The sequence below is a fragment of the Camarhynchus parvulus genome, chromosome 22, assembly GCF_901933205.1.
Source record: "Camarhynchus parvulus chromosome 22, STF_HiC, whole genome shotgun sequence".
NCBI lineage: Eukaryota > Metazoa > Chordata > Aves > Passeriformes > Thraupidae > Camarhynchus > Camarhynchus parvulus.
Window position 1 is genome coordinate 4,903,066 of NC_044592.1, and position 21,520 is coordinate 4,924,585.

Below are 21,520 nucleotides of genomic sequence, written 5' to 3' on the forward strand. Positions count from 1 at the left end.
TGCTGAGAGGTGGCCAGGAGCAGAAGTTTATTTGTGCCCCTGGTCCCCATCTGGGGTTCTAAAGCAGCTCCAAAAGCAGCTCTGTCACTTCAATAAATTCATGCTCCAAAGCTTCTGCATCATAAGCTGGGATGATTTGGATTTTGGGAAGTTGGGCTGGGCTGGTTTGATCTGCCATGACCCTCAGTGGGATTTCAAGATGAGAAAGCAGCAGCCTGGGGCCTCGAGGTGCCCTGATGGGCTACCTGGCTGCATATTGGGAATGGTGCCATGGATGGCCATGCTGCTGCAGTGTGGGTAGAGCTCAGGCAAGCGTTACCTGTTATTCAGGGTCTTTGCCCAGCCCACCACACTTGCTTCATCCCCCACACCTTCAGCTGTGTTTAGATGGGCTGGGTGCATGTCTGAAGTTGGCAGTGGTTTGGCACCTGGCACAGGCTTTCCTGGGTGCCAGTTCAGCTCCTGCAGTGAGTGCCTGCTGTATTGTGGCAGTACCACCAAAAAATGCCCCCCTCTTCCAGCCTTGAGGTCAGCACTTCTCTGTCTCCTTCCATGCCCCAAAAGGCACTCATGCCCCTGGGGTGACTCTCTTGTCCCCTCCACCAGGGCTCTGGTGACGTGAAGTACCACCTGGGAATGTACCACCGGCGGATTAACCGTGTCACTGACAGGAACATCACCCTTTCCTTGGTGGCAAATCCTTCTCATTTGGAAGCAGCTGATCCTGTTGTTCAAGGCAAGACTAAGGCAGAGCAGTTTTACTGTGGGGACACGGAGGGGAAGAAGGTGAGTGCTGCTCAGATGTGTGTAGTGACCTGGCCTAGGCTGGATGGATTTTGGTGGAGACAGGCTGGTGGGAAAGTGAAGTAACTTGTCTGCTTTCTGTTTGATGTGCCACTTCCCCTGCTGTCACCTAACTTTGCTCCCCATCCTTCCCTTCTGTTTCTGGAGGTAACTTTGGGAGGGGCTTGCCCACCCTAGGTTCCCATAGCTGCTTTCTTCATCTGTGAACTGAGCTGGGCTGTGGGCACAGCAAATGCACAACCCCTGACTGGGAGACAGGGACATGAGGGGAACCCCAAGGCAATGCGAGCACCACACCTTGGAGGGCTTGGCAGCAGGATCTCAGTGTGACTAGAGATAACCATTCCTGGGACTGGGAAAACTGGAGCTGGCAACAGAAGGCAGTTCTCCACACGCCGGGGGGAAGGGGCTGGGGGGAGCTGTTTGCTGTGTGATTCATTGCAGACCTGTCTCCAATCCTTAGAAGTGGAAGAGTGAGATCCAAAGTGCTTCCCTCCCTCCTACACCCCAGGTGCTGGATATAAATAGACTGATCCTGTCCTTGCCTGGCAGGCGGTGTCCTTAGCCAGCCCCTGGGATGGTGACAAAATAACATCAGTGGCTCTGGGGCTCCTGGGCCCGCTGCTGCCCCTGGGGCTTCTGGGCTGAAATTGTGAGAGAACAGGGCTTCTTCTCTTCTTCCCCAGTGAGAAAAAGGCTTTGCTTTGGGGTGTATGTATTTGGGAATGGGATTGCTGCCCAGCTGGGGCATACTGGGTGTTGTTTTGCTGTCTGCTCAGGGTGCCTCAAGTGTGCTGGCCTTGCTGGGGGGTGGGGAGTTGGTGGTCACAGTCTCTGCCCAGTGGTGTGTCAGCTATGGCTGACTCCCCTCCCATCCCCTGGGAAAGCATTGGATGTGTTGATGAGCTGCTCTATGTCCTTTCTGGGACATAAAGGTGAAAGCTCATGGGGAGGAGAGCCAGGCCCTTTCCTGGTGATGTCCTGCTCTGTGTCCCTGATGACCACCATGGCTTCCCCTCTCCCAGGTGATGTCCATCCTCCTGCATGGAGATGCTGCATTTGCAGGGCAGGGCATTGTGTACGAGACATTTCACCTGAGTGACCTTCCCTCCTACACCACCCATGGCACTGTCCATGTTGTGGTCAACAACCAGGTGAGGAGTAAATACCTTGTGCCTGTGGGTCCCTGGCAGAGCTGTTGTTGCAGGCTCTGGGGCAGGGAGTAGCTAGAACCAGCAGCAGCTGTTTCCCTGCCAGTGTTGGTGGCAGGAGCCCTAACCTGGGGTCAGCAGTGGGTACTTTTCACCCAGCTGCTCAACAGCAGCAGCCTTTGAGCCCAGTCTGTAGCAGAGGTGATACAACCTGATGCTCAGTGTGTGAGTCTGACAGGGCTGATCCTGTCTACTGCCACGGAAACCAGAGATGTTTCACTGGGATCAGCCTGTCCCCACAGCTGCAGCAGGTACCAGAATGCTGCAGCCCAGCTGCAGCAGCTGAGCTGCCCTTGGAGCTGTGTGGACAAGTTTCCTGGGACACCAAAGCAGCTGCCTCATGCTGAGCCAGCTGTGATACCAGTGTCCAAAGAAGGAGCTGGTAGCAAAGCTGTATCCTAAAGGCAGTTGGTAACACTGTGGTTATCCTGTCTGCCCTCACTTGCTACAGATTGGCTTCACGACAGACCCGCGGATGGCACGCTCCTCGCCGTACCCCACGGACGTGGCGCGCGTGGTCAACGCACCCATCTTCCACGTCAACGCTGATGACCCCGAGGCCGTGGTCTACGTCTGCAATGTGGCAGCAGAATGGCGAAGCACCTTCCACAAGGACGTGGTGGTGGATTTGGTAAGGAATGTGGCACAAGTGCCTGAAGCTGGGACTCTGCCAGGGGTGTGCTTGTGTCCCTCCTGGGCTGTTTGGAACCCTCCCTCACGTGGCCCAGGTAGCTCCCAAGTGCTTTTGGAGTGGTTGGTCACAGGCAGGCATCTTTCCTTTCCTGGCAGGTTTGTTACAGGCGCAACGGGCACAATGAGATGGATGAACCTATGTTCACGCAGCCCCTGATGTACAAACAGATCCGGAAACAGAAGCCAGTGTTGCAGAAATATGCAGAGCTGCTGATTTCCCAGGGGGTGGTAAATCAGCCGGAGTATGAGGTACCATCTGCGGGGCCTGAAAGGGGAAAACTACTGGTGGCATCTCCAGGGAAAACTACTTACGTGGTTCAGACCTGGGTGTCAAGGCCCACGTGGGCCTACAAGAACCACGGTCTTGTGCCTGTAACCTAAAGGTGGCAGAGCTGTGCTGGGGTTGGGTGTGCGCTGCAGACTTGGCAGCAATGGAGTTCAGAGCCACAGCTCGTCCGTGAACTGTGCCAGCTCTGAAAAGTGCAGGAACATCTAGTTCAAGGATCACCCTGTGATCAGTGTGGAACAGGTGATGCAGCTCTGGGCCACTGCAGCACAGGTAGGTCCCAGTGTTCAGGATTGCTGTGGCCACGGGTATCTGGGGCAGATCCTGTCCTGGTTCTGCTGCTTGGGCAGCTCACGACGCAAAGGTTCCGCCAGCCCTGCTTGCCCTGGCACCACCTTTCAGCATCAGTAGGGTTGGACAGCTCTGAGCATAGCAGAGCTATGCCTTGGGGTACAGGGCTGTGGCTGTGCTCTCTGAGGCTGACTGCACAGCTTTGGGACTTCTGTGGTGGGGACCACCTCTGCCCTCCAGCACCCTTGCAAGCTTACCAAGGTCCTCAGGCTCAACACCCTCATTGGAGATCCCCCGTTAATGTTTTTCTGTCTCTTGTTTCTGCCTTTCAGGAGGAAATTGCCAAGTACGATAAGATATGTGAGGAGGCCCATGCCAGATCCAAGGATGAGAAGATCTTGCACATCAAGCACTGGCTGGACTCACCTTGGCCAGGTAAGGCAGTAGCAGTGATTTGGAGGCCAGAGCAAGGAACCTGGCCTCTCTAGATTCATGGCAGAGATTTTCTAGTAAGCCACCCCACAGGGGAGGTTAGAGGTGCTCTTCCCGTTCCTGGTGTCCCTACTTTTGCTTGAGGGTGTCCATGTCCTGGGGTCTTCCCACAGATCTGGCACACCTGATGGTGTTTCTCCTTCTCTGACAGGTTTCTTCACTTTGGATGGGCAGCCCCGGAGCATGACCTGCCCTTCCACTGGCCTCAATGAAGAGGACCTGACACACATTGGCCAAGTGGCCAGCTCTGTGCCAGTGGAGGATTTCACTATCCATGGAGGTCGGAGCTTGTGAAAGCTGTGCCAGACTGGGCATTTGTTCCACAGAGATGTGAGATAGGGCTGGGATGCGGCCTGGAAAGAAGGGACATGCTGCACTGCTTCAATATGGGTGGGCAGCAGGTCAAGGGTGGGGATCCTCCCCCTGTGTGCTGCATTCTTGAGACCCTGCCTGGAGCTTTGGGGGCCCCAGAACAAAACCTGGACCTGTTAGAGCAGGTCCAGAGGAGGCTTTGAAAATTATACCCGTGCTGAAGCCCCTGTGCAGGAGCTCTGAGAGAGCTGAGGATGTCTAGCCTGGAGGAAAGAAGGCTCCAGGGAGACCTTAAAGATTCTTCCAGTGCCTAAAGGAGCTTGCAGAGAGATGGAGAGGCACTTTGCACCAGGGTATGGAGTGACAAGACAAGGGGGAATGGTTTCCCACTGCCAGAGGGCAGTGTTAGATGGGATATTGGGAAGGAATTCTTCCCTGTGAGTGTGGTGAGGCCCTGGCACAGGTTTCCCAGGGAAGTTGTGGCTGCCCTGGAAGTGTTCAAGGCCTGGTTGGACAGGGCTTGGAGCACCTTGGTCTACTGGAAGGTGTCCCTTGTGCAAGAAATCCCTATGGCAGGGGTTGGGCTGGATGATCTTTAAGGTTCCCTCTCACCCAGACTCTTACGAGAACTTGTTCACGAGGGAGCTGTGGGTAAGGGAAGTGAACCAAGGCACAGCTCTTCTTTGGAGCTGATCCTTTCCTGCAGCTCTGCTTTCCTCATCCATGATTCATGCCTCCAGGAGAGGTGAATCCATTCCTCTGCACATGGCACTGTCAGTCTGTAGGCTGGTTGTGGAGCAGAGCTGCTGTCACTGGAGCTCTGTCCTGTGCTGGCTGTGAACCGGCTCTGTCCTTGGCAGGTCTGAGCCGTATTCTGAAAACCCGTGGGGAGATGGTGAAGAACCGGACTGTGGACTGGGCCCTGGCAGAGTACATGGCATTTGGCTCCCTGCTCAAAGAGGGCATCCACATCCGCCTGAGTGGCCAGGACGTTGAGAGGGGGACATTTAGGTAAAGCCCTGCTTTTGGAGGCTGTAAAGGCAATTCCAGCCCTTCTGCGAGGGATCCAAAGGCTGATGATGAAGTTACTCTTCTCCCTTTTCCAGCCATCGCCACCATGTCCTGCACGATCAGAATGTGGACAAGAGGACGTGTATCCCCATGAACCACCTCTGGCCCAACCAGGCTCCCTACACTGTCTGCAACAGCTCCCTGTCAGAGTACGGTGTCTTGGGTGAGTGAGTAGGTCTGTGCTCACTGCCCAGGGTGAGGCCGCTCTGGAAGGGTAACCCAACCCTCTCACTGCTCTTCCATTCCTCAGGATTTGAGCTGGGCTTTGCCATGGCCAGTCCCAATGCCCTGGTGCTTTGGGAAGCCCAGTTTGGGGATTTCCACAACACTGCTCAATGCATCATCGACCAGTTCATCTGTCCCGGGCAGGCCAAGTGGGTCAGGCAGAATGGCATTGTCCTGCTGCTCCCCCACGGCATGGAGGGCATGGTAAGGACTCCCCTTGCTCACCCTGAGGTGGAACCCTGCACAGCAGTGGCGCTGCTCATGATGTGGCAGTGCCTGACTTGGAGTTCTCATGCTTGCCTTGGCCTGCAATGACCATCCCCCTTCTTGGTCCCTGTAGGGTCCCGAGCACTCCTCAGCCCGCCCAGAGCGATTCCTGCAGATGTGCAACGATGATCCCGATGTGTTCCCTGTGAGTGGTGGCCCCCATGGTGGTGTGGTGCCCAGCCTGGCCCTCCTGTGCCCTGGACTGGGCTCAGTGGAGGGCAGCAACACCCATGTGGGCTTAGCACAGTGGGAGCCGATGGCAGGAGGTGTGGGATGTCTTGGTCTTGTGCTGGCTGGAGGGTCTGGGGAAAGGGCCTGAACCTGGTGCCCAGGCTGCACCTCCACGGAACCTGGGGCCATGGCATAGTCCAAGGGAGAGGTGGCCCTGAAACTGGAATGAGAGGGGGTTGCTGGCCACCCCCATGGCCAGACTAAGGTGGAGGGCACAGCCCTGGAGCCTCTCCCAGATTTCTGTGGGTCTCTGTGCTCTGGAGAGTGAGGGAAGGGAGGGAGGGAGATAGGGAGGGAGGGAGATAGGGAGGGAGGGCGGGGGACTACTCTTCTGCCTGCTGCTGGAGCCACAAGGCCAAGAGGTACCTTGTGTTTCCTGAAATCCCCTCACCCGTGCTGGCCAAGGCAGAAGCTGGATGACTTTGATGTGCGTCAGCTCTATGAGTGCAACTGGATCGTCGTGAACTGCTCCACTCCAGCCAACTTCTTCCACGTCCTGCGGCGCCAGATCCTCCTGCCCTTCCGCAAACCGGTCAGTGTCAGCAGCTCCATGCCCAGCTTGGTGCCCAGGCAGGGCGCTGTGTTCCTGCTGGGTGTTTTCCTGGACTGGGATTGGGCTGGGGGCAGCTTCTTCCTGCGCCTCGGACATGGGCAGCTGGCTGCTGCCTGGCCAAGGACCTCATGGTGCTCAGGACTGGCTTGGCACTTCATGTGCAGCTGCTGTTTCGTGTGGGCTGCAAGGGCTGTGTCCCCTTCCCAAACTCCACGGGGAGGTCTGGGCTGTTGGAGCCAACAGACACTGCTACATAACCTACCTCAGCCAGTTCCAGTCAGCTCCAGCCATGGGACAGGCAGGTCCCTGGTAGCTCCTCTGCCTCTTCCCCATGGGACATCCCGACTGGGATGGTTGGTGCTGTCGGGAATGGATGCCCAATCTGGCAGAGCACTGCAGCTGAGTGAGAAGCAAACCTCTGGCAACTGCTCCCTTGCTCAGGCAGGATGGGCAAGGGAGGGCAGACAGAGGAAGTGTTTCTGGCAGGGCTGACTGCCTTGCTCTGCCTCTTCTTCTCCACTCCAGCTGATAATCTTCACTCCAAAGTCGCTGCTGCGCCACCCCGAAGCCCGCTCCAGCTTTGATGACATGCTGCCAGGTACAAGAAGCACAGAACTGCCTGTGTGCCCCCCATGCTGCTCCACAGGGTGAAGGGCAGGAGTCTGTGGCCTTGGGTAAAGCCTGCCTGGCTGCAGCCTCCCCATGCTGGAGGCTGGCTGAGTGAGGCCAAGGCCTTCTCCTTGGCACAGCAGAGCCTCATTAGGGCTGAGCCTGCCACCCTCGGGAGACTTGGCTCCATGGTGCTTCCTCCATCAGCAGCCACTTGCCGCTGGGATTTGACAGCCCCAAGTGGCACGTGTTGGTTTGTGGTGGGAGTTGTTCCTGGGTGAACTGACTGTCTCTCAGGGTCCTGGCAGGGGCCGGCATGGGATGTGGGTGCAGTGGCTGCTGGCACAGTGCTGTGGCTCAGGGTGCTGTTCTCTTTCTTGGCAGGCACCCACTTCCTCCGTGTCATCCCCGACAGTGGCCCTGCAGCCCAGAACCCTGAGCAGGTGAAGCGGGTGCTGTTCTGCACCGGCAAGGTGTACTATGACCTGACCCGCGAGCGCAAGGCCCGGCAGATGGAGGCCGATGTGGCCATCACCAGGGTGGAGCAGGTGAGCAGGGTCCTGCCAGCACTGTGCCTGCAGGCTGGGGGTTCTGCAGCCCCTGAGACGCTGCCCCACGTCTCCTGTGACACCACTCTCTGTCCCCCACAGCTCTCCCCGTTCCCCTTTGACCTCCTCCAGCGGGAAGCCCAGAAATACCCAGCTGCCGAGCTGGTGTGGTGCCAGGAGGAGCACAAGAACCAGGGTTACTATGACTATGTCAAACCCCGCCTTCGCACCACCATCAACCGTGCAAAGCCTGTCTGGTAAGGATGCAGGGGCTGGCTCAGAGGCTGGGAGGGAGCTGGTTGGTACAGACTCTTCTCACAGCCCACCTTCTCCCTGGCAGGTATGCAGGGCGGGAGCCAGCAGCGGCCCCTGCCACTGGCAATAAGAAAACCCACCTGACAGAGCTGCAGCGGCTCCTCGACACCGCCTTCAACCTCGATGCCTTCAAGGACCTGGCCTGAGCGCCGGCGCGGCGCAGCATGCTCCTCCGTCTGTCTGTCCGTCCGTCTCTCTGTCCTTTGGCGCCTCCCCCCCTCAACTACAGATCTTGTCAACCCCACACTGGTGCCTCGAGTCCTTGTCTGCCTCATGCCAGGGTGGCTCTGGTGCAGCCACCCTGGGCGCATGAGGGTCTGGGGTTTGCCTGCTGCCGTGGTGGGTAAGACCCATGGCCCCCCAGAGCCCTGGAATGTCTGCTCCCTGGGGCTCTTCTCTGGGGGTGTCCCGTACCCCCCAAGAGGGGCTGGTCCCTACAGCTCTTCTACTGTCCAGTGCAGTGAGTCAGGATCTTCCCAGTTCCTTTCAGTCTTCGACTTGCCCGTGTGCAGCCACTGCCTCTTGGAGGAAGGACATGGGGCATGTCCTGAGGGCCCAGGCAGGTGTGAGAGTGCTGTGCCCATGTCTCAGCTTTGTCTGTCCTCGGGGAGCATGTTCTTCCCCTCTCATCCCCCAGCTCTGAGCCCCCACAGGGACAGACAGGGCTGGTGCTGGGTGCCATGTCCTCTCATTGGAGATCCTGAGTGGGGTCGAGGGAGGTGATCTCCAGAACGGGGCTCACTGTTGGCACCTCCTGAGCCCACCGCGTCCTCCCACAGGAGCCCTTGCAGGATGGGGGCGATAGGGCAGCCCCAGCTGGGACTCGCTGTCGGTGTCCCCAGAACCCACCGCCACTCTTCGGGTCTGCAGGTCTTTCAGTGCAGGGGTGAGGTCGGGGGGTACGCGGGCCACGCCCCGCCGCATCCCCGTGGCTGCGTTGTCACACACCGGGTCACACACGGTGTCCTCGCGCGCACACCGGTGCCAGGTGCCACATGCCCGCGCGTCTGGCGGTGCCGCCGCTGAGGTCGCTCTCCTCACCCCCACGGGGCCGCGCGCTCCCCCGCTGCCCTCGCCCCGCTCCCCCCCCCGCGGCCCGGACCCTTCGGCGCTCGGCTACCCGCGCCTGGCCGGGCGGGGGCGGGGCCTGCATACTGATGAGCGCGCGGCCCCATTGTGCGCCGCGGCGGCCCGGCCCCGCCTCCCGGCCCCGCCCCCCGCGGAGCTGCGGCCGCGCGCGGCTGAAGATCCCGCGCAGCCTCCGCGCAGCCGCGCGCGCGCGCCCGCGCCGCCAGGGCCATCTTGGGCCGCCGCCGCGGTGAGAGCGGGAGCGCCGGGCGGGGGGACGGGGCGGAAGGCGGGCGGGGTTGGCGGTGCCCCCGCAGGCCCCCCCCGCCGTGCCGGGGGTGGTAGGGGTGGTTGCCATGGCAATGGGGGGGGCCCGGCCCCGGGGCCTGTCCCTGCGGTGCCGCCGGGGAAGGAGCTGAGGGGGCTGTCACCGCCGGCGAGGGGCGCCGGGGGCCGGTGGTTCCGCGGTGGCGGCTCCCGGGAGCCGGGGCAGGCCCGCCGCGGGTGTTCCCCTCTCCGTGTCTTTCCTCGCGGCGACCCCGTCTCCGCCGCCCTCCCGCGGCGCCGGGAGGAACCGAAAGCGCCGGTGATCCCGCAGCCCCCCGCTGCCGGGCCCGGCTGGAAATACCCCGGGCAGCGGGGCGCAGTGCCGGGCCGGGGGCCGCGTCCCTTCCCCGGGAAGTCCCCGTGGTTCCCCCCGCCCGCAGGCGCAGGGGAAGCCCCCGACGCCCGCCGCCCCGGGGAGCTCTGACGCCGCGGTGGCCGGCGCGGAGCGGGGGGGGCGGCCCGGAGCGGGGGCGGCGCGTGCCAACCGGTGCCCCGTGCCGGCCGCGGGCCGGACGCCGAGCCCCGGCCGCAGAGGCTGGGGGGTCGCGAAGCCTACGGGCTGTCCCCCCCCCGCCCCGGCCTCTCCGGGGGCGGCCGCCCCTCACCCGCCACTCCACTGCTTCCCGCAGCCCCAGTGACAGACGGTGCCGCCATCCCGCAGTGCCCGCCGCGGCCTCGGAAGACCCAGCCCACACCCGCTGATGAGCTCCATGAACCCCATGAAACCCTCGCTGCCTCCTGCGCCCCACGGGTGGGCGCCGGGGCAGCGTCCCTCCATCCACCCGTGCATCCATGTCTCCATCCATCCATCCATCCATCCATCCATCCATCCATCCATCCATCCATCCATCCATCCATCCATCCATCCATCCATCCCTCCATCCCTGCATCCCTCCATGCATCCATCCCCTTGTCTGCCCCTCTATCCCTTCCATTCTTTATCTCTCCATTTCTTCAATCCCTCCATCCCTCTGTCCCTCCGTCCCTCTGTCCTTCATCAATTTGTTTTTCTTTCTAGTGATGGTTCATTTGCATACGAGGCTGTTCCTTGGCAACCAAGCACCAATCAGCCGCCGGGATCCCTCTCCGTGGTAACCACTGTCTGGGGTGTCAGCAACCCCTCCCAGAGCCAGGTACGAGCAGCACCCCCGCCCCAGGCATCCCCCGCACCTGGATGCTACTGCCCCTGCCTGACCCACTGCCTCCCATTGCGCCCTCCAGGTTTTTGGCAGCCCCATGGGCCCTGGGGGAAGCAGCTCTAGCACCCCACTGCTGCCTGGCATGGCAGGCAGCAGCTCGGGCATGAGCTCCCCACCATTCCTGCCACAGCAGCCCTTTGCTGAGGGGGCACCAGGGAAGGGCTACGTGCAGCCCAGTGTCTATGGGCGCAACACCTACCCCAGTGGGCCAGGCTTCGCTGCCAGGTAAGGCCAGCCCTGTGCTTTGTGGCCAGGCATGTGCTCTGCTGCAGGGAGGGCCACTGCATTCCCCTTCCTGCTTTTCTGTTCTCCAGCTATAATGGTGGCCCGAGTGGCCCTGGAGGGATGGGGCTCCCCTCGCACGCCAGCCGGGCCACTGCTGATTTCACCCAGGCAGCAGCAGCTGCTGCTGTGGCTGCTGCTGCTGCCACAGCCACAGCCACGGCCACGGCGACGGTGGCAGCACTGCAGGAGAAACAGAGCCAGGAGCTGAGCCAGTACAGTGCGGTAAGAACCTGGATGTGGCAGAACTGGGGAGCTGACAGCCCCCCTGGCCTGCTGTGACCCTTCTCTCTTTGTTGCTGCAGATGGGTGCAGGGCAGTCTTTCAGCAGCCAGTTCCTGCCCCATGCTGGACCCCGTGGCCCCAACAGCATGAGCCCAGCTGGCATGGCAGGTGTTGTGGCCCCTTCTGGTGTCTCCTCTGTGAGCATGAGCCCAGTGCGGGCGCCCGGGACTGGCCCCCTCTATGGTGGGCAGCGAGTGCCTCAGCACACCTACCCTGGACCTCCCCAGAGCCAGCAGCTGCCCCGCCAGGGTCTCAAGCGGGCATACTCCAACGAGGTGAGTGCCGCGTTGGGTGAGGGCTATGGCATGTGGTGGGCCCCTTTCCCACTGGTGCTGACTCCCTGGCCCCACAGGGGTACCCACCGCAGCAGTACCTCCAGGGCGGGCAGTACGCTGCAGCTGGTGCCCAGTATGCCCCCAGCGCCCCCCAGTCCTCCGCTCCGTCCCCCTCATACCCTGGTCACAGGCTGCAGCAGAGCATGGGCCAGTACCTCTCCGCTTCAGGCAGTGCTGGACCCTATTACAAGGTACCACAGGGGAACATGGGCAAGGGGTGGAGGTCTGGGTGTCCACCATGCCTCGGTGCCAGCCCCTGGAGACCCTCCTCCTCCCATAGCCAGCTGACCAGTTCAATGGGCAGAGCGCCAGCTTCAGCACCTACAGCCAAGCAGCCATCAATGGGGTGAGTGTGGCCGCGGGCGGCGCGGGGGCTCTGCTGGCCTGGCTGGACGCTGAGGGCACGTGCTGCCTCTACAGCCGGGCCGGTCACTGCCGGGCTACCCCAGCTCGCCGCTGGCGGGGAACCCCACGCCGCCCATGACACCAGGCAGTGGCATCCCCACCTATGCGTCCCCTGGGCAGGATGTCAAGTCGCCCTTCCTGGCAGACATGAAGCCCAGCGTTGCCCCCCTGCACCCGTCCCCTTCAGGTGGGTGTCCCTGGTGCGGGTGAGGAGGACTTTCACAGAGATCACCCCCGTGTGTAAGGTGCAGACCTCTCTCCTGACAGCTCCCTGGCCTTTGTCTCTTTAAATGGAGGGTGGGAGGGAATTCAGAGAAGAGGCGTGCCCACTGCCAGGGTTTGGGGGCTGATTGAGGCAGGGGTGGGCTGCCTGTGAGTAGTGGGAGGGGCTTGCTAAAAGGGTGTGGCCTCAGGGGGCGGGGCTTTATAGGAGTGCTGGTTTGGTGGGGGCTTCTGCTTTTAGGGTGGATCGGGAGGGGCTTGGCTAGGGTGCGGTTTCATGGAGCAAGCGGGAGGAATCTGCGATGGGGTGGGCTTCCTCCAGAGGGGTGGGAGGGGGGTGGTCCCCAGGGGCGGGGCCGCTTTGGGGGGAGGGGCTTCCTGCAGTGTCCGGGGCGCGGTGTCCGGGGTGGGCAGGGTCGCGTAGGTGGGGCTCCCTGCAAGGTGGGTCCTCGTGCGGTGGGCGGAGCGCCGCTGGGCCGTGGCCAGGGTGTGGCTGGCGCCCGGGGAAGGTCTCCTTTCCCTGATGGCAGCGTCCCGCAGGGCCGGCCCCCGGCGAGGAGTTGCGGTTGACCTTCCCGGTGCGGGACGGCGTGGTGTTGGAGCCCTTCCGCCTGCAGCACAACCTGGCTGTCAGCAACCACGTCTTCCAGCTCCGTGACTCTGTCTACAAGACCCTCATGATGAGGTGGGGATGCTGGGGGGCATCTTCTGGAGTGTCACACAGTGCTGCTCGGGGGGTGCTCTATGGCACCGTGTGCTGTGGAGTGGGGCTATGCTGGCAGCACAGTTGGGCACTGCGTGTGCCGTGTGGCACGGGGGTGTGTGGCCTGGTATGGCTGGGCACGGCGCTGTCCTGCATCACGGTGTGAAGTGTGATTTGGCATAGCTGTACTGCCGTGGTTCAACGTGGTGTCATGGTGTTTGGCATGTTGTGGCACAGCCTGGTGCTTTGGGGCATGGCTTGGCATGGCACAGCACGGTGGGATGTGGTGTGGCCTGGCACAGTGCTGTGCTGTGCTGCTGTTGGGGTTTGTCACAGTGCCATATGACTCAGTGTAACATGCAATGGCTTAGCACTGCATGGTTCTGCGTGGCTCAGAGCAGCATGGTGTGGTGACACACCCCCTGCCCACACCCTGCCTGTCCCCAGGCCTGACCTGGAGCTGCAGTTCAAGTGCTACCACCACGAGGACCGGCAGATGAACACCAACTGGCCGGCCTCCGTGCAGGTGAGCGTCAACGCCACGCCGCTCACCATCGAGCGTGGTGACAACAAGACCTCCCACAAGCCACTCTACCTGAAGCACGTCTGCCAGCCCGGCAGAAACACTATCCAGATCACTGTCACCGCCTGCTGCTGTGTGAGTCACCAGGAGGGTACCAGCAGAGGGAGGGTGGTGGCTGGGGCCGCAGCTCAGCCTCCCGTCTCTCCACAGTCCCACCTGTTCGTCCTGCAGCTGGTGCACCGGCCCTCGGTGCGCTCGGTGCTGCAGGGGCTCATCAAGAAGCGCCTGCTCCCCGCTGAGCACTGCATCACCAAAAGTGAGCACCTGGGGCTTAGCAGGATGCACTGTGGCAGGGAGGCCACAGCAGGATGGGGGTGATGCTGCAGTGTTGCCACCCCCATCCCAGGGTCCTGGTTCTGACCCTTGGTGCCCCTCACCCTCACCTTCCCAGTCAAGCGCAACTTCAGCAGTGGGACCATCCCAGGGACACCAGGGCCCAATGGTGAGGACGGCGTGGAGCAGACGGCCATCAAGGTGTCCCTCAAGTGCCCTATCACCTTCCGGAGGATCCAGCTTCCAGCCAGGGGTCATGACTGCCGGCACATACAGGTAGGGCGTGGTGATGACAGGGTGCTGTATCCAGTATCCTGCCTCTTCCATCTCAACTGCTACTCTCCCCACAGTGCTTTGACCTGGAGTCATACCTGCAGCTCAACTGCGAGAGGGGGACATGGCGGTGTCCTGTCTGCAAGTGAGTGGGGTCTGCAATGGGGCCATGCCCTGTTGTCCCTGCCTGCAGGGAATGGGTGTGTGTTTCACTACCTGTGGGGGATCTATTTCCTGCCCTGGGAGAGGAACAGTTCTTGCCTTAGGGGGAGGTTCCTGTCTGGTGGGGGTTCCCATACCTCACTCTGTTCTCTCTCTGCCTGCAGTAAGACGGCCCTGCTGGAGGGGCTGGAGGTTGACCAGTACATGCTGGGCATCCTGATCTACATCCAGAAGTAAGTCCCTTCCCTTTGTCTGTCTGTCCATCCATGCCTGGTCCTGTGCCACCCCTGGGGGCTGTGCAGCCAGTGCCCCCAGCCTCACCTCTCCTGTGCTCCTGCTGCCCCCAGTTCAGAGCATGAGGAGATCACCATCGACCCAACCTGCAGCTGGAAACCTGTCCCTATCAAACCTGACGTCCACATCAAGGAGGAGCCGGAGGGGCCAGCACTGAAACGGTGCCGGACACTCAGTCCTGCACACATGGTGCTGCCCAACATCATGGAGATGATTGCGGCCCTGGGGCCTGGCTCTGTGCCCTTCCCAGCATTGTCACAACCTCCAGTGGGGGCTGCCACTGACTACGGCACCCCGGGTACGGGGGGGACCCATGGGGGACAGGACTGAACCCCATCCCTGTGTGTGTGTCCCCCAATTGCCCCATTTCCTCTCACAGGTTCCAGCTTTCTGGGTCCTGGGGGCTTCCCAGAGCCTTTTGCTGCCCCTGGTGTCCCTGGCCCCTCAACGCTGAGTGACTTCACACCAGGCCCCTCCTCCATCTCCTACCAGCCCAACATCCCAGGCAGCCTTCTGGGCCCTGAGAAGCCTCCTGTGCCCCCTCTGCCTGCACAGGTCAGCTGGGCTACAGGTGGAGGGACTCCCCCAAGCTCTCATGTCTCACTCTGGGGGGGCTGGGGGGTCCCAGGGGAGGGAGGGTCTCATGCTTTTTCCCCGCACTCCCCAGCTTCCCCCAGCGGGACGAATGGAGCCGTCCCACCCCGCCGTGCAGACAGGGCTGCACAGCGCTCCCTCGGGCAGCCAGCCCAGCTCCACGCTGCACTCCCGGGGCGCAGGGGTACGGCCACCCCTGGGAGCCCCGGCCCACACCGCCGACCTCGTCTTCCCCCCCGCACCCAGCATGGCCGCGGCAGGCGATGGCTCCGAGGCTGCCCTCGACGTGAGTACTCGGGGTGGGGGAGTGGACAAGGGTCCTGCCGCTGGCTCGGGACCCCAGCTGCTGCAGGGGGGTGGGCAGAAGCAGCGGGGAGCCAATCATCACACACTGCCGCCCCTAGCTCCTGCCTGAGCTGACGAATCCTGACGAGCTGCTCTCCTACCTGGGGCCCCCTGACCTCCCCAGCAGCAGCAACGATGACCTCCTCTCTCTCTTCGAGAATAACTGAGCCATCCTCGCCCCCCTCCCGGGGCTGGGGGACAGCACTGTGTGAGAGCTGGGACCCCCCACAGTGGGGGCTTTCTCAAAGGGCTGCGATGGAACAGAGGGGCTGAGCCCCCCCAGAAGCACAAGGCTGTACATAGTGTAGAAACACTACTGCTCCCCCGAGACTCCCCATATTTAAAGGCAAGTGCGTCACTGCGGGGCTGCCCGTGCCCCCCTATCAATGTGCAAATGCTGCTGCCCCTTTTACCGCACGGGTCTGGCATGGGGCGTGGAGTTCAGCTCCCCCTGCCCCGCGCCGAGCTGCCCTGTATGTCCCCCATGGCTATTAAAGGATCCTTCTGCAGGGTCACGCGTGTCCCCCATCTTTTGTCATCCTGCTGTGGGGCTGGCCCCACCACCCCTCTGAGCGCGGAGGAGAAGTCCTCGGGTGGCGGGAGGATCCAGGCCTCTGTCCGGGCAGAGGGGGGAGGTGTGTCTCGCGTAGCGAGGGAATCCTGCCCTATCGCCGAGCAGCGGCGGCCGGGCCGGGCGGGCGGTGAACCGGACCTGTGGCGTCAATCATTAACCGGGGCCGGCTGGGCGGTGCTGCAGTCCGACGGCGGAGGAGGGCAATCGGATGTCTCCGCACGTCGGGCGGTGGGCGGCTAGGGCTGGGCCGCAGCTCCGGCAGCTCCAAGCCCCAGAGGCCCTGGTGCCGTCGCATCCCCCGAGCCGCCCCTCACGGCGGCCCAGCGCCGCGCCCGCCTCCGCTGCGCCATCCCGCCACTCCTCGCTCTCCGCACGGCGCATGCGCGCCGCGCCCTGCCCAGCGCCGGACCGCGGCCCCCGCCCCGCCCGCTCTTTTTCCCCCTTCCCCCCTCTTTCAAACGCTATACCGCCGATTGGTTGCCTGCCCTGCCACTCCGCCACTCCGCCAGCGGCCGTTGGTCGGCGCTGCGAGGGAGGCGGGCCCTCGTCAACCCTATATAATGGGCGGCGGGGGACTGCGCTCCTTCTGCTGCGCCGCGCCCGCCGTACGGACGAGTATCTGCTGCCGTGCTCGTGTGTCGCCATGGCCAACCCCGTCGTCTTCTTCGACATCGCCGCTAATAACGAGCCCCTGGGTCGCGTCACCTTCGAGGTGGGCGCGGGAGGCGGCCGGGGAGGGGCAGGGGGCGCCGCTGCACTTTCCTCGCCGGGCGCGCGGGGCCGGTGGGGGGCCAGCAGGCGCCGCGCGTGCGCGGCTGGGGCGTGTTGGTGGCTGCGGGGCTGCGGCGCCCCCGGCCCGGCGGGGTGAACAAAGGGCCCCGAGCGTTGCGCTCGGGCGGCTCCGGGAGCGGCGGCGCGGTGCCAGCCCAGGGCGCGCCATCCCCTCAGGCAGTCCGTGCGCACCTGGTCCGGTGCCGCTGGTTCCCCGTTACTGCCGGCCTCGCTGCCGCCGCGTTCCCGCCGCGCCTCCGCTCCGCCCCGGGCCGGGGAGGCGCGGCAGTTCCCCCACTGCGGGTCGCGGCCGTGGCGGCTCCGCCGCCATTTTATCGCAAGGGCCCCGGAGCATCAGGATGAGCCGTGTCGAGCTCCCGGGCGGTGCTGCCCGAGTCTGGGGATGCCGGCGGGGATTGCCGGCAACCCGATCACCGCGGGATTGTCGCTGGAGGGCGAAGCATTTCTCACCCCGCCCGGGGCGCAGAGCATCCCTGGCACGGCCGGGCCTGCTCCGGGCGCCGCGGCTGCTGCGGATTCGGGGCCGCGCTCCCGCACGGGCGGCGCATCCAGCCCAAAATCCTCCCGAAGCGCTAGAAGGCGGCGCGCGCACCCCGCCCAGGGAGGCTTGGGGCACATTAATGTTTAATTTAATCCAGGCCAGCGGAACGAACGCTTCTCTTCCCCGTTGGTGAGATGAGCGATGCTGCAGCTGTTAGTTCAGAGCTTGCAGATAACGGTGTGAGGCGGGGAGGAATCTAGAGCTGCTGGCACGGTCCAGGAGCCCCCACCCGGGGTGGGGGATCACTGGGCTCCGAGCAGTATCTGGGGGGATTCCCGCAGTCTGGACTGGCCTCGGGGAGTGGGGGGCAGTGGCCAGTCATCAACCCCGATTTGACAAATGCCTTTCCTGTCTTTACAGCTCTTTGCAGACAAGGTGCCGAAGACAGCAGGTTAGTAAAACAACTTTGGCTCCATTGCAACTGTACCAAGCCCGGAACTCAACAAATCTGTTCACGGTGGGGTTTTATTTCCTTTGCAGAAAACTTCCGTGCTCTGAGCACTGGTGAGAAGGGATTCGGCTACAAGGGGTCCTGCTTCCACAGAATCATTCCTGGGTTCATGTGCCAGGTGCGTGGTGCTCCTGCTGCAGTGGGTAGGTGGGTGGGTAGGTGAGGCAGTCTGGCACTCAGGTAAGTTTTGGAGTTGGATGCTGGCAGACTCAGGGTGAGAGGTTGGTTCTGCCTTTTGCCTGCACCCAGTTCCAGAGTGTTGTTCTGCACCCATGCCCTGAAATACTGCCTTTTCACAGGGTGGTGACTTCACACGCCACAATGGCACTGGAGGCAAATCCATCTATGGGGAGAAGTTCCCAGATGAGAACTTCATCCTGAAGCACACGGGTCCTGGTATCCTGTCGATGGCCAATGCCGGCCCCAACACGAACGGTTCCCAGTTTTTCATCTGCACTGCCAAGACTGAGTGGTGAGTCGTGGGCTGTGGGCCGAGGAGCTGGGAGGTCTGCATCTGGGAAATGTACTGTGTTGGGAGAGATGGGACCGGCTGTGACTGGTGCGTCTCTGCAGGCTGGATGGCAAGCACGTCGTCTTCGGCCGTGTCAAGGAGGGGATGAATGTGGTGGAGGCCATGGAGCGCTGCGGCTCCAAAGATGGCAAAACAAGCAAGAAGATCACCATCACCGACTGCGGGCAGCTCTCGTAAACCCTTCTCTCACCGACTGACGGCTCCTTGGGCAGCCTGGGCGCCACAGCCCGCTGCAGCTCACCCGCTCCCACCCCAGTCCTGATGTACTGCTGCGTTTCTACTGGGTCTCGGTCCCACTGGGCCGCAGTTACCTTTGAGTCTAAATAAAACGAGTTAAACTACACACACCATAGCGGTTCCCTTCTGTCCCCAGCTGGGGAGGGCAGGGTTTGGCACTGGTGGGGGAGGAAATAGAAGGTGTTGAGGGGGCAGGAGGACCCCTGCTAGTGTGGGGTGGTTACACCAGGCCCCCCAGGAGGATCCAGAGTGAAGAGAGTAAGCTGGTCTGGGCACTGAACTGATCCATGGGGGTCCTTAGTGTTTTAGCTGGGGAAGGGTTCTGTTCCTTTTGCCACTGCCCTGCACTTGTAAGTATAGGAGGGGCAGCCAGCAACCAGCAGCAAACCCAGATGACTCTGCTCCTGGTCTGTGTTTATCATTCTGCCTTTATTCTGAAACCACTGATTGCCCCCTGAAGCCATCCAGGAGTGGGTTCTGTTCTGTGAGGGCTGAAGGGCTCTGGGCTGGTCCTGCAGTGCACATCTGGTTGAGTTGGGCAGCTGTGGGGCTCAGGTGGAGGTAGATGTGTTGTGTGCCTACCTAGGCTGGGAGGGGCTGGTTCCCTGGTGCTCTGGGAGATGAACTGGTTTTGCAGGCACAGGTGAGGACTGCTGGTTGCTGGCCCAGCTCTTAGAGGTGCTGCGGCAAGCAGCCCAGCTGTTCAGGGGCAGGAGAGGGCTGCTGGTGTCTGAATGGTTCACACCTCCATCCTACCTTGAGGGAGAAAGGATGCCTGCTGATAGCTGAGAGTCTGGTCCATATGGATGGGGGCAGGACATTCCTCTGGGATGCTGAAATGGTGAATTGCTGGAATTCCCAGGACAGTTTCTCTACAGCCAATACAAGAGAGGAAGGGAGATTTTCTTTGCGCTCCTGAAACAGGTGAGGCACTTCACCATCAATGCCCCTCTGTCTCTCTGCAGACCAGCACTGCCAGTGAACTGGGAAATGACAAGGAAATGCCCTAGGTAAGGTTCCTAAACGTGGATCATGTGCATTGAGCTTTGTCTGCATCTCTGGGTGACTGTGCCTCGTGAGACTGACCCCTTGACACGTGTCTGGGGTCTTTGTTCAGCCTGATGAGAATTTACAAAGAATTTGCCCCCCCTGACTGGTGGGTTGTGACACCTGCCTTTTTTTCTCACTCCCCCACCCCCGGAACCCCTCAATATCCCCCTGGGACTCCCCAAATCCATTCTGGGAACCCTCCCAAACAGCCCCTGGGACCCTTCCAAATCTACCCCAGGACTCCCAATGTTCCCCAGGATGCCCTTGAATCTCCCCAGTCCTCCAGGGATGCCTTGGTACCCTCCAACAGCCCCCCAGGAGTCCCTCAAATCCATATTGGGACCCTCAACATCCATCAGGACCCCCCTCCAGCACCTGTCACCCTCCCTGGTCCCCCAAATCTACCCAGGGTCCCCCCAAGGCAACTCCAGAAACCACAAATCCCCATCACCCCCCAGCATCTCGTGGGACACTGCAGCCCCCTAGACCTCCAAAATCCACCCTGCACCCCCCAAATCAACCCCGGGATCCTCACAAACAACCCCTGGGACACTCCAAATCCACTCAAGAACATCCTGACCCCTCAAATTCACCACAAGACATCCCCTCCCCAGACATCCTCTACTCCCTGGGACCCTCTGGCAGCCCCCCTCCCAGGAATCCCCCAAACACCAACTGGGACCCTCCAGACTGCCCTCCCCCCAGTCTACCCTGGAACACCAAATTCCACCTTCAGAATCCCCACAAACACTCTCTGGAACCCTCAAACCCGCTCCAGACCCCCTAAACCCACCCTCGTACACCCCAGAGTGACTGGGAACCCCACCCTCCCCAGGACCCTCAAACCCCCATTAGATGCCCCCAAATCCACCCCAGGATCCCCCCTGAGGTCCCTCACCATCCTCTGGATCCCCCAAATCCACCCTGAGATGTGCAAACATCTGCTGAGAAGGCCCTGGGACCACCCAAATCCACCCTGGGGCCCCCCTAAAGACTCCCTGGAGGCCCCTGGGACCACCCCTACACAAAGGCGCCCCCTCCACACTGTTCCAGCCCCACTATGTCCTTGCCTTCCCCCCAGCACATGGCCTTGTCCTCCCGCAGTGTCCTTGTGTGCCTCCTGATGTCCTTGTGTCCACCCATCCCCCAGGGGCCTCCCAGCCTGGATGTCCCCTGTGCCCCTTCCCCTGTGGTGGCACTGGCTCCCTGTCCCATTAGGGGGTCCCTAGAGGGCTGTCTCCATGCCCCCAGGCTATCTTTGTGTCCCCTTTCCCCACAGTGGATGTCCCCAGGGGGGTGCCCTCCAAGCCTTTACGCTCATGATCTCCCCAGGATGTCACCCCCTTGTCCCCCTTCCTGGGGTGTCCCCAAGGTGTGCCCATCCAGTGTGTCCCTGTCCCTGGGGTGTCCCCAAGGTCTCCCCAGGGTGACAACCAGGGTGTTCCCATGCTCCCAGCATGTCCCCAAGGTCTCCCCAGGGTGATGTGGCCCAGACCAGGATGTCCCCATGTCTTCCCATGTCCTGATGTCTCCCACAGCCCCCCTCCATGTCCCCTATGCCCACCCACATCATTCCCACTCCTGCGCCTTCCATGACCCTGATGTCTCCATGTCCCCCATATCCCCCTTGTGTCACCACATCCCCCATATCCCCCTGTGTCCCCCAACATTCCCCGTGTCCCCCTGTGTCTGCTGGCACTGCAGGGGGGCCAAGGGGGTGGTCCAAGGGGAACCCTCCTGTGGGTACTCGGGGGGTGGGGGTGTCCAGAGGGGCTGTGGCAGATCCTGGGGGTTCTGGGGATGTCTCTGGGGGCTTAGGGAGGCCTAGGAGGATCTCTGTGGGTTCTAAGGGGATGTTGCTGGGGCTCCGGGAGAGCCCATGGGGGCTGAGAGGTTTGTGGGGGGGTCCTGTGGCCTCCATGGATGGGGGGCTGTGGGAAGTGCTATGGGGGGGGCCCTTCCCCCAGGGGGAGGTCTGTCAGGGTATGGGGGGAGGGTCACTTGATACTGGGGCCCACTACCCACTTTGAGGGATAGAGGGTGTTTGAGCTGCCTGTGGCTGGATTTGAAAGGACCCTCTGCCCT

General features: G+C 61.9%; 3 protein-coding genes across 8 annotated transcripts in view; all 3 read left to right on the forward strand.

Annotated features, from left to right (window-relative positions):
- OGDH (oxoglutarate dehydrogenase) overlaps window positions 1-8,172 on the forward strand; it is a 25,612-nt gene extending 17,440 nt beyond the window's left edge. For all 4 annotated transcript variants that reach the window (XM_030964154.1, XM_030964157.1, XM_030964156.1 and 1 more), the window contains 15 exons: window positions 607-786; window positions 1,830-1,958; window positions 2,467-2,646; window positions 2,805-2,957; window positions 3,618-3,720; window positions 3,929-4,057; window positions 4,950-5,100; window positions 5,196-5,323; window positions 5,411-5,589; window positions 5,726-5,797; window positions 6,293-6,415; window positions 6,962-7,034; window positions 7,430-7,593; window positions 7,696-7,850; window positions 7,934-8,172. In XM_030964154.1, coding sequence (XP_030820014.1) covers window positions 607-786; window positions 1,830-1,958; window positions 2,467-2,646; window positions 2,805-2,957; window positions 3,618-3,720; window positions 3,929-4,057; window positions 4,950-5,100; window positions 5,196-5,323; window positions 5,411-5,589; window positions 5,726-5,797; window positions 6,293-6,415; window positions 6,962-7,034; window positions 7,430-7,593; window positions 7,696-7,850; window positions 7,934-8,054 — 2,040 coding nt within the window. In that variant the 3' untranslated portion in view covers window positions 8,055-8,172. The remainder of the gene's footprint in view (window positions 1-606; window positions 787-1,829; window positions 1,959-2,466; window positions 2,647-2,804; window positions 2,958-3,617; window positions 3,721-3,928; window positions 4,058-4,949; window positions 5,101-5,195; window positions 5,324-5,410; window positions 5,590-5,725; window positions 5,798-6,292; window positions 6,416-6,961; window positions 7,035-7,429; window positions 7,594-7,695; window positions 7,851-7,933) is intronic.
- On the forward strand, window positions 8,064-15,944 carry ZMIZ2 (zinc finger MIZ-type containing 2). Of its 3 annotated transcripts, XM_030964160.1 has the most exons (19): window positions 9,173-9,226; window positions 9,933-10,054; window positions 10,322-10,436; window positions 10,525-10,727; window positions 10,817-11,009; window positions 11,090-11,344; window positions 11,422-11,595; window positions 11,685-11,750; window positions 11,825-11,996; window positions 12,572-12,716; window positions 13,182-13,392; window positions 13,468-13,573; window positions 13,709-13,866; window positions 13,941-14,008; window positions 14,190-14,258; window positions 14,373-14,617; window positions 14,699-14,874; window positions 14,987-15,199; window positions 15,318-15,942. In XM_030964160.1, exons 2-19 carry the CDS (start codon window positions 10,005-10,007, stop codon window positions 15,423-15,425), a joined length of 2,727 nt encoding a protein of 908 aa, XP_030820020.1. In that variant the 5' UTR covers window positions 9,173-9,226; window positions 9,933-10,004; the 3' UTR covers window positions 15,426-15,942. The 3 variants fall into 3 exon arrangements, with proteins under 3 accessions (XP_030820018.1, XP_030820020.1, XP_030820019.1); XM_030964158.1 differs by lacking the exons at window positions 9,173-9,226; window positions 9,933-10,054 and adding an exon at window positions 8,064-8,251; XM_030964159.1 differs by lacking the exons at window positions 9,173-9,226; window positions 9,933-10,054 and having other exon boundaries at window positions 10,131-10,436; window positions 15,318-15,944.
- Window positions 15,945-16,388: 444 nt separating this feature from the next.
- PPIA (peptidylprolyl isomerase A) lies at window positions 16,389-18,491 on the forward strand. The gene is made up of 5 exons (XM_030964262.1): window positions 16,389-16,544; window positions 17,526-17,556; window positions 17,646-17,734; window positions 17,916-18,088; window positions 18,190-18,491. The coding sequence occupies exons 1-5, from the start codon at window positions 16,476-16,478 to the stop codon at window positions 18,323-18,325; spliced, it is 498 nt and encodes a 165-aa protein (XP_030820122.1). The 5' UTR covers window positions 16,389-16,475; the 3' UTR covers window positions 18,326-18,491.
- Window positions 18,492-21,520: the final 3,029 nt, after the last annotated feature.